General features: G+C 57.4%; 1 protein-coding gene across 3 annotated transcripts in view; it reads left to right on the top strand.

Moving 5' to 3' along the window:
- SAMHD1 (SAM and HD domain containing deoxynucleoside triphosphate triphosphohydrolase 1) overlaps positions 1–5,424 on the top strand; it is a 35,026-nt gene extending 29,602 nt beyond the window's left edge. For all 3 annotated transcript variants that reach the window (XM_064167514.1, XM_064167512.1, XM_064167513.1), the window contains one exon: positions 4,177–5,424. In XM_064167514.1, the coding sequence (XP_064023584.1) occupies positions 4,177–4,299 (123 nt within the window). In that variant the 3' untranslated portion in view covers positions 4,300–5,424. The remainder of the gene's footprint in view (positions 1–4,176) is intronic.
- The last annotated feature ends 5,506 nt before the right edge of the window (positions 5,425–10,930 follow it).

Here is a 10,930-nt window from a genome sequence, read left to right on the forward strand (position 1 = left end):
CCTCAAGCACCTCCCTGGGCAACCTGTTGCAGTGCTGCAGCAGCCTCCTGGGGCACAACTTGTTCCTCACATCCAATCTCCATCTGCTCTGCTCTGCTTTGCAGCCATTGCCCTCGTCCTGTCCCTGCAGCCCTTTGGGCACAGCCTCTCTGCAGCCTGCTTGCAGCCCCTTCAAGCACTGGCAGCAGCTCTGAGGTCTGCCAGAGCCTTCTCCTCTGCAGGCTGCACACCCCCAGCTCCCTCAGCCTGTCCTCACAGCAGAGCTGCTCCTACCCCCTGATCGTTTTGGTGGCCTCCTCTGGACCCTCTCCATCAGGTCCATGTCCTTCCTGCCCTCCCTGTGGGACACCGCTTGGCACTGTTCTCCAGCTGGACTTGGAGCCATTGAGCACCACCCCCTGGATGCCAGCATCCAGCCCATTCCTTATGCACTCAACAGTCCACACAGCAAATCCCTGTCCCTCCAACCTGGCCAGCAGGATGCTGTGAGGGACCCTATCAACAGAGAGGTCACCTCCAAAGGTCATATCTTGTCTGCTGACAGTCACATCACTGTAGGCAGCCACTATAGGTTCATTGGCCCTTGGCATTCAGGCCTCCTCTCTGGGGCAGAGCCACTCCTCACTCGCCCAGCTTTGGCTTTACTGTGGCTCACACCTGAGTGTGCTTTGGTTTCACTGAAATCCTGATGGATTTGCACTGATTCAAGTTTGCAGCAGCTGGAGAGTCACATTTTGCTAACAGGTGACTGTCCAGACAGGCATCCCTGGGTCTTGGCTGCAGCCTTCCCTGGGCAAAGCCTTAAAACAGCACTGAGAGATTAGCACATCTGGGAAGAGCTCAGGTCTGCTCTTCTGTTGCTTCCCCTTTTTCTCTCATGTGTTTGCCAGCTCTGGACTCCATCCTGCAATCAGGCCACGTGCTCTGAGTCAGAGCTCTGCTCTCCGGGCAGCTTGTCTGGAGACTGAGTTGCCTGCAAGGCCTTATCTGTGTTTCCCTCTCAGAATGTACAACTTCCCAGCTGTGGGGAGGGCAGGAGGGCAGCTGAGCTCAGCTGAGGCTCTGTGCTGGGAGCTGTGTCAGAGCTGCCCTGGCAAGTGAAATGGAGGTCGAGAGCAGCCCCTGAGCCTGTGCATCTTGTTTTGTGTCCTGCTGCCCAGGGCAGTGGAGAGTCACACAACTGTCAGGGTTGGAAGGGCCCCCAAGGATCATCCAGCTCCAACCCCCTGCCATGGGCAGGGACACCTCACACTAGATCAGGTTCCCCAGAGCCTCATCCAGCCTGGCTTTAAAGACCCCCAGGGAAGAGGCTTCCAGCACCTCCCTGGGCAGCCTGTGCTGGTATCTCAGCACCCTCATGCTGAAGAACAGCTTTATAAGGTCTAATCTCAGTCTCCCCTCCTCCAGCTTGGATCCATTCCCCTCACTCTTATCACTACCTGACACCCTAAAAAGTCCCTCCTCAGCTATTTGTAGCCCACTTCAGATACTGGAAAGCCACAATAGGATCTCCTCAGAGCCTTCTGCCGTGGCAGTGTTGCTGTGAGCTGGTGACTTGTGTCACAGCATCCACATCCCCCCTTGTAGGAAGATGAGCCTCTTCCTCTGGCAGAGCTGCTGTGTGCTGATGCTGCTGGCAGGAGGCAGCTGTGGTTGTATCCCCCAAGCTTTCCTCAGTAGAAAATGCTCCTGGAGCTGTGAGACTTCTGGGCTGGAGCTGGCAAAAGGCTGGGAGCTGAGCTGGCAGAGCTCCTAACAGCTGCCTCTCACTGCTGTTGGTCTGATGGCCACAGCAGGCAGAGGTGGAGCTTTCTTCAGGAGTGCCCTTCTGCAGAGGTTTTGCACTACCTGGGACCAAGCCTCAAAGTCAGATCAGTGCTGATGTTGAAATCTGCCAGGCTGTGAGCAGCCTGCTCTCAGCCTGCCTTCTCATCTGTGGTCATGGCATCTGATCTGCTGCAAGTCCCTTCAGGGAGAGGGCTGCACCTTGTGAAGGGAAAGACCACCCAGCAGAGGAGGGCTGCAGCTGGAGGCATGAGCAGCTTGATTTAAGGCTTATTCTTAGGTCATGTTCCTGGCCTCTGCAGTTAACTTAACTGCTCTTCAAAGCCATTCTGAACTTTAGCAGGGTCAAGCAAGAAGCTTCCTCTACTGCTGGAGCATGGCAGTGCCCTGGGGGATGTTCTGCCAGCTGCCCAGAGCCATCCTGCAGGCCCTGGGGTGTTGCAGACCCACAGCATATGCATCTCACCAGCTCGTTTCTGAGCTTAGAGAGCTTGTTGCTCTCCTCTGTCTGCAGTGCCTGGGGACTGGGCTACTGTGGATACCTGGTGAGGATGGGCAGTGCTGCCTCAGCCCATGCCAGCTCCTGTGCCAGTGTTAGGTGCTCTAAGGCAGCCACAGCTGTTAGGCTGGGGGAGTTCTAAAGGAGCTGCTGTGCTGAATGTAGAGGAGCTCTTCTAGTAGTACCTCTGGTCTCCAAACCAAATGCCCAGCTGCAAGCCTGCTGCTCTTCCTAGCTGTGCTGCTCATAGCTCGGGCAGAGGTCAGCTGCCAGTGGTGAAGGCTTCTCAGAGGGCTGCAGAGCCTCCCCTGTGGGCCAGGCTGGGAGAGTTGGAGCCGATCAGTCTGGAGAAGAGAAGGCTACAGGGAAACCTCAGAGCTGCCTTCCAGCTCCTGAAAGGGCTCCAGAAGAGCTGGGGAGGGACTTTGGACAAGGGCTGGGAGTGTCAGGCTGAGGAGAATGGTAGGTTTAGATTGGACATTAGGACTAAGCTCTTTACTATGAGGGTGGTGAGACACTGGCACAGGTGGCCCAGGGAGGCTGTAGATGCTTCAGCCCTGGAAGTGTTCAAGGCCAGGCTGAGTGAGGCCTTGAGCAACTTAGTCTAGTGGGAGGAGCCCCTGCCCATAGCAGTGGGGTTGGAACTGGATGAACTTTAAGGTCCCTTCCAACTCAAGTCAATCTGTGATAAAAGAGAGGCTTCCTCTGTCCCCACCAGGTGATAGCTCTGAGGACAGCAGTTTCTACCTCTGGGGTGCACAGTCCTCAGTGCTGGGAGATTTAGAGTGCTCCCAGGAGCTTAGAATCAACCAGGTTGGCAGAGAGCTCCAAACTCATCCAGCCCAACCTAGCACCTAGCCCTGGCCAATCACCCAGACCATGGCACTAAGTGCCCCAGCCTGGCTTGGCTTCAACACCTCCAGCCACGGCCACTCCACCACCTCCCTGGGCAGCCCATTCCAGTGCCAATCACTCTCTCTGACAACAACTTCCTCCTAACATCCAGCCTCAACCTGCCCTGGCACAGCTTGAGGCTGTGTCCCCTTCTTCTGGTGCTGGCTGCCTGGCAGCAGAGCCCAACCCCACCTGGCTACAGCCTCCCTGCAGGCAGCTGCAGGCAGCAATGAGCTCTGCCCTGAGCCTCCTCTGCTGCAGGCTGCACACCCCCAGCTCCCTCAGCCTCTCCTCACAGGGCTGTACTCCAGGCTCCAGAGCTATTGGCTCTGCTGCCCACCTGGGCACTGCTGCCTCCTCTTCAGCTACTATCTACCAGCACCCCCAAGTCCCTCTGCAGGGCTCTCCTACCCTCCAACAGCTCCACAGCTGCTCCTAGCTTAGTGTCATCTGCAAACATACTGATGCTGGACTGGGTCCCCTGGTCCAGATAATCAGTAAAGATACTGAGCAGGACTGTGCCCAGCACTGACCCCTGGGGCTCACCACTAGTGCCAGCTGCCAGCTGGATGTGGCACCATTCGCCACCACTCTCTGGGTCCAGCCCTCCAGCCAATTCTTGACTCATACCAGAGTGAATCTGTACCAGCCAGGAGCTGCCAGCTGTGCCAGAAGCTTGTTGTGGCAGAGGTGCCTAAGGCTTTGCTGCAGTCCAGGCAGACTCCATCCACAGCCTGTCCCACAGTCACCAGGCAGGAACCTGATCATAAAAGAATCTCAGGTTGGTGAGGCAGGACCTGCCCTTCCTAAACCCATGCTGGCTGGGCCTGATCCCTTGGCCATGCTGTGAGTGCTGTGTGATGGCACTCAAGGTGACCTTGTTCATGACCTTGGAATGATGTTCTCTGTTAAGTCTGTGTCTGAGCTTCTTTTGGCCTGTGTTGTAGAATGCAAAAGTGACTGAGCTGTCTTTGATGTTTTCTGACTTGCATTGCCAGGATGGAGATGTGGTTGCTCCTCACCTAACCCCAATGAAGGAAAGCTGGAATAACAGGAGGAATGATGGACACAGGACAGCTTCAACTCCCAACTGCAAACACAGGCTTACTTTTGACAAGTAGTGCTGCTGCTGGCACTGCTGAGTCTGCTGCTGCAGAGCATCCCCCTGGGCAGCCAGCAGGGCAGACTGAGAGAGCTTACGGGGCAATGCAGAAGTGCATCTTCTGGGACAGTTTTCATGTAGACAAAGTGCAAGCTGCAGGTGGATTGTTAAGAGCTAACAATCTGCTGCAGCAGAGCAGACCCAACCCTCAGCTGTTCCTGAATGTATTGGCACTGTGGAGCAAGAGCAGCTTCAAACACTGCAGTTCACTGTTCTTCTGTCCTTCCCTGATCCTCAGGGCTTACTGCTGTGCCTGTGGACTTTCCTCTCTCCCTTGAAGAACTGTGAGGGTTCTTACATTTTCCCTTCCTGGCAACACTGAAGTGAGTGTTGCTAAATGTCTCAGTCCACTCCAGACAGTGAATGAGGAAGAGCTTCTCCCCCTCATTTGCTCAGATCTAGGAGGAAGATGCTTTCATTAACTCAAACCTCAGCGTTCAAAAAAGTCAACCCTTGGAAGCAGAAATGCAAAGCAGAAGGTTCAGGAGTGCCCAGAGGTTGGAAGGAGCCTTGGAGTTTGAGGTGTGAAATGGGCAGGAAAAGCTGAGGGCTCAGAGCTGACAGCCAGGCCTGGGCAGCTGAGAAGTCACTCTTTGTGTTGGAGCCTCTTTGCTCTGCCAGTGGAAGTGGTGGCCCTGAGGCAGAGGGAAGGAGAAGACACAGCTGAGCTACCTCAGAGGCCCTTCTGCACTCTGCTGCTTTCATACCCACCTCTGATGGAGTGCCTGCAGGGGATCTGCCACCTCTGCTGTTCTCATCAGCAGTGTCACACCTGCAGAGGACTGTCAGAAGGGGCTGTGACCTCTCCAGAACCTTCTAAATATACTTCACAAAACAGCATCGTGGACTGAAGACATCTCCCTGCCTTGGCTGCACAACTCAGGGCTTGTTCCAGATGGTGCTGCTCTGCTCCTGGAGCTGGGCTCTGTTCTGGGTCTCTGCTGAAGGTGCACTTTATGCATTTGCTTATGTTCAAGCAAAAGTTTGTACTGAAGTTCAGAGGTGGAGCATTTGCTTCTCTCAGACATGTTAACCTGAGCCTCCCTTGGCAGAATAAATTCCCAAGCAGTGATTTTACAATTTCCATGGGAAGTTTCAGTGTGGACTCCGTGAGCAGAGCTCTGACTGCACAGGCCCAGAGCTTGCCTGGGTGTGTGAGGGGCACACACTGCTCCCTGCCACTACACACCCAGCTGCAGGAGCTCAGCTTTTAGCTTCTGCTTAGGTGTAGTGAGAATGGTGACTGGTGGAGCCAGATCAGCTGCAAGGGACCATGAGGAGCTCGAAGAGGTTGGTGCCAAAGTCCCCAGGGGCCAGCACTGGTGGCTGCAGCTCAGAGCCAGCTGTGTGCTGGCTGCAGCCAGAGCAGGGAGAGCAGCAGCACAGGGAGGGGATTCTGCCCCTCCAGTCTGCTCTGCTCAGCCCTCACCTGCAGCACTGCCTCCAGCTCAGAACCCAGCACAAGGAGGACCTGGAGCTGCTGGAGAGGCTCCAGAGGAGGCCACTAAGATGAGCAGAGGCTGCAGAGCCTCCCCTGTGGGGATAGGCTGGGAGAGTTGGGGCTGTGCAGCCTGGAGGCCAGAAGGCTGCAGGGAGAGCTGAGAGCAGCCTTGCAGTGCCTGGAGGGGCTGCAGGAGAGCTGGGGAGGGACTCTGGGCAAGGGCTGGCAGTGGCAGGCTGAGGGCCAATGGCCTTGAGCTGGGAGAGGGGAGAGGGAGAGTGGAGAGGAGGAAGAAATTCTCTAGACTGAGGGTGGGGAGAGACTGGCACAGGTTGCCCAGGGAGGCTGTGGCTGCCTCCTGCCTGGAGGTGTTCAGGGCCAGGCTGGCTGAGGCCTTGAGCAGCCTGTGCTGGTGGGAGGTGTCCCTGCCCATGGCAGGAGGTTGGCGCTGGAAGAGCTTTAAGGTCCCTTCCAACCCATGTGAATCTGGAAGCTGCAGGATCCAGCCTGCAGTCTGTCCTCATGACTTGGGCTGAAACTGCAGCCCTAGGCCCTTACCATGGGCAGAGCCCTTGGGGAGCAGCAGACCTCTGACCTCAGCACCCTCACGGGGACCAGGCTGGCTTCAGACCCTGCTTCTGCTGCTGTGCAGGGGGAAGAGCATCCTTGGCCACCTGATCACCTCCTAAGAGGCCCCTGGCTGGGGCCAGTGGATATCCTCTGCCTTGGCAAGCCGTGGAGCTGTGCTCTGGGTGGGCTGGAACGTGCAGGGCTGGGCCCAGAGGGTGCTTTGCAGTGGCACAGAAGCCAGTGGCACACACTGGGGTCAGTACTGGGTCCAGTCCCAGTGCTCTTCGTCCCTTACCTGGACGAGGAGACAGGAGCCCCCCTGGGTGAGTTGGCAAAGGAGGGGGAGTGGGTGGTACATCAGAATGTGCTGCCAGGCAGGGGCTGACAAGAACTTCCTCAAGCTCAACAAGAAGTGCCAAGTGCTGCTGAGGAGGGTCAGCCCCCCCTCAACAGCGGCTGCCAAGGGCAAGCCCCTGCCGAGCAGCTTGCCAGGAAGGGCCCTAGAGGAGCCCAGCAGCCAACGTGGTCATGCAGCAGAGGACAGCTCTGGTGCCCTGTGCTGCCAGCAGGCAGAGGGGCCCCAGCCCTTCTCACCACTGGGGTGCTGGGTGCAGGGTGAGTGCTGCTCAGGGGCTGGGGGAGGGGAGGAGGACAGAGCTGGCTGGAGGCTGTCGCAGCTTTTAGAGCAGACAGAACTCTTCTAATCTGGGAGGCACCGAAATAAAGCTGCTTGTTGGCGAGGGGTGCAGGGAAGGGTGTTTAGAGATGTCCAGCAAAGAAGAGGGAGCACAGGAATCCTGAACACCTCCTGCAGGTACAGCATCCGTGAGACCTCCCCCAAACCCTTCCCCCCAGCCAAGTCAAACCATCACCCCCAGTGCTCATTTTCTCCCCCTCCTCATTGTCTGCCCTGGGCCTGGGCTGCACAGCAAGAAGTTCACTGCAGCCTTGGAGGCCTCTGGCAGGTTCCTCCCCAGGGGTAGCAGGGAAGACTACCCCTGGAGAGCCAAAGGAAGGCAGAAAAGAGCTTTGGCTTTGCTGCCCACTGCCAAAGTGATAGCTGCACTGGGGCATTGGATAGCCAAAATACCATGTCTGGGGGCCACCTCCTGCACCTCTCTGGCTTTCTGAAGGAGACCTGGACCCAGCCACCACAGTGGCACTGCTAGGGCAAGGCAGGGGGAGCAGGAAAGGTCCTGCTGGGAGACAAATCTCAGTCCCACTGGCTCAAGAGGATACAGAAGATGAGGACTTTGCAACTGTCTGGGATGAAACCCTGTGGGTCCAGTACAGTCCCCCTGTAATCCATGAGGAAGAAATAAGTGACCTGCTGAGCCACTTGGAACCTCACAAGCCCATGGGACCAGATGGGATCCATCCTAGGGTGCTGAGAGAGCTGGCAGCTGAGCTGGCCAAGCCACTCTCCATCATTTATCAGCAGTCCTGGCTCACTGCAGAGGTCTCCAGAGACTGGAAGCTGCCAGTGGGATCCCATCCACAAGAAGGGTTGTAAGGAGGAGCCAGAGAACTACAGAGCTGTGAGCCTGACCTCAGTGCCAGGCAAGGGCATGGAATAGATCATCTTGAGTGCTATCACACAGCACCTACAGCATGGCCAAGGGATCAGGCCCAGCCAGCATGGGTTTAGGAAGGGCAGGTCCTGCCTCACCAAGCTGATCTCATTTTATGCTCAGGTTCCTGCCTGGTGAGTGTGGGGCAGGCTGTGGATGGAGTCTACCTGGACTTCAGCACAGCCTTTGACACTGTCTGCCACAAGAAGCTCCTGGCACAGCTGGCAGCTCATAGTTTGGACAGATTCATTCTGTGCTGGGTCAGGAACTGGCTGGATGGCAGAGCCCAGAGAGTGGTGGTGAATGGTGCCACATCCAGCTGGCACCAGTGGTGTGCCCCAGGGATCAGTGCTGGGCCCAGTCCTGTTCAATATCTTTATTGATGACCTGCACGAGGGAATTGAGTCCAGCATCAGTAAGTTTGCAGATGACACTAAGCTAGGAGCAGTGTGGAGCTGTTGGAGGGTAGGAGAGCCCTGCAGAGGGACCTGGATGGGTGGGCAGAGGCCAATGGGATAAGATTGAACAAGGCCAAGTGCAGGGTTCTGCACTTTGGCCATAACAACCCCAAGCAGCACTACAGGCTGGGGCCAGAGTGGCTGAGAGCAGCCAGGCAGAGAGGGAGCTGGGGGTGGTGGGAGAGAGGAGCTGCAGAGGAGGCAGCAGTGCCCAGGTGGGCAGCAGAGCCAATGGCATCCTGGGCTGGCTCAGGAGCAGTGTGGGCAGCAGGACAAGGGAGGTTCTTGTGCCCCTGTGCTCAGCACTGCTCAGGCCACCCCCTGCAGTGCTGTGTCCAGTTCTGGGCTCCTCAATTCCAGAGAGATGTTGAGGTGCTGGAAGGTGTTTGGAGAAGGGCAGCAAGGCTGGGGAGGGGCCTGGAGCAGAGCCCTGTGAGGAGAGGCTGAGGGAGCTGGGGGGGTGCAGCCTGCAGCAGAGGAGGCTCAGGGCAGAGCTCATTGCTGCCTGCAGCTGCCTGCAGGGAGGCTGTAGCCAGGTGGGGTTGGGCTCTGCTGCCAGGCAGCCAGCACCAGAAGAAGGGGACACAGCCTCAAGCTGTGCCAGGGCAGGTTGAGGCTGGATGTTAGGAGGAAGTTGTTGGCAGAGAGAGTGATTTGCATTGGAAAGGTGATGGAGTCACTGTCCCTGGAGGTGTTGCAGCCAAGCCTGGCTGGGGCACTTAGTGCCATGGTCTGGTTGGTTGGGCAGGGCTGGGTGCTAGATTGGCCTGGGTGAGTTTGGAGCTCTCTTCCAACCTGGCTGATTCTATGATTCTGTGGGTTGGGGCACGGGAGGGGGTCAGTGGTTGGACTGTGCACAGAGAATGGAGGAACCAAGAGAAAGTAGGCAGAAAAAGGTGGTGAAGGGTTGGGAACCCTTCCTCTGCTGCCTGCCTGATAGACCCTGCACCTGCTGTCTGCTGCCTGTCTTGTCCTCCTCAGTCCCTCAGCTCTTCCTCTGCTGCTCTCACTGGCCCTGTGCTGCAGGGGCTGGTGCCATCTGCTGGGGAGGCTGCTGAGGCTGCCTTTGGAGCCGGCAGCTGGAGTCAGAGCGGGGCTGTGGAGCAGCTGCCAATCCTGGTGCCAGCTGCTGGGAGTGGGCAGCTGCATTGGTCCCAAACCCAGTGCCCCTTGGGTAGGCACTGGGCTCCGGCAGCCGGCCAGGAGGGTGCTGGGCTGGAACGGCTGGAGGAGGCAGCAGCTCCTGACATCCTTCAGCACCCAGTGGATGCTGCCTGGGCCTGGCTGCCCAGCAGTGCTGCCATGCTGGGGACAGCGTCTGAGGTCATTGCTGCCTTGGAGAGAGGAGCAAGCAGGGAGGCTTGGGCAGGGAGGAGCATCTCTGGGGGACAGTGGGGAGCAGGGGGACAGGGGCAGCTCTTGCAGTGGGAGGCCACCAGTGGGGCTGCTCAGCTCGGTAAGTGACCGGGAACAGGATAAGCTTTGGCGTGAGGGGAGAGAAGGTGGCCAAGGAGCCTCTGAAGGGTAGTGGGAGCTGGAGAGTGAGGTTCCAGGTGGAACAGGCTGGGTGGGGTGGGTCTGGGTGAAGTGATGGAGCCTGTGGCTCCATGTTCACAAACTACAGCCTTGGGGCAGGAGCTGACAGCAGCAGGGGTCATGGCTGATGCCCAGCAATGTCCCTGTGCCCATGTCTCTGTCCCTGTCCTGCCCTCAGTTTATCAAGGATGGTAAATGATCAGTTTGGGTTCAGAATCAGGGATCCCACTGACATCATCATCACCCCCAGGCCAAATGTTTCCATCCCAAGTTTCAGGCTTTGGGTTACACATTCACCTACCAGTCTGCATGATGGGAATGGGAGGTTGTACCTTCCCTGCCAGCCCCTGTAGCCTTCCCCATAGCTGCTGGTCCTGGCTTGGCTGCTGTCTCCCTTGCACAGGTCAGTCATGGCCAGCAGCTCATTTTCTGGGTGCATAGCAGGAATCCAGCTGGGCACAGAGGCTTCCCTGCCTTCTTGCCAAGCTCAAGCTGACTGACAGCTTTTCCTCTTCCCAAACCTCTGCCCAGCCTGGCACTGCTCAGTGCATTCCACCACTTTCTCTTCCATCTTCCCAACTGTCTGGGCCCTCTCCTCTCCAGCCTGGGAGGGCCACAGTTCTCTCCCTGTAGCAGGTTCCCCATGGCACTCCTGCTGGCTGTGCCACTGTCCTGCTGTGTTAAATGGTGAAGTGATTTGGCAGAATATCTCCCCCTGCACTCCAGCTGCCCCTCAGCTGTCAGAGGGGCTGGGGGCAGGGCTCAGGTCTGGCTGGGCCCCGGTCCAGCGTGCTCAGTCCTGTCACATCCTCTACACTGACCTCTCACAATCACAGATGTGCCAACAGCACCTGCACCCCAGGCTGGGCATACTCTGTGAACTCCCACAGAGCCCTGCCTGAGGGGTTTGCTTGTGCTCAGGGTCACTGCTTGAGGAGTTTGGTCACAGAAACACAGAATTAACCAGTCTGGAAAAGACCTTCAAGATCATTGAGTCCAACCTGTCACTTCTAA

This window comes from Pogoniulus pusillus, chromosome 29 (genome assembly GCF_015220805.1).
Source record: "Pogoniulus pusillus isolate bPogPus1 chromosome 29, bPogPus1.pri, whole genome shotgun sequence".
NCBI classification, from domain to species: domain Eukaryota; kingdom Metazoa; phylum Chordata; class Aves; order Piciformes; family Lybiidae; genus Pogoniulus; species Pogoniulus pusillus.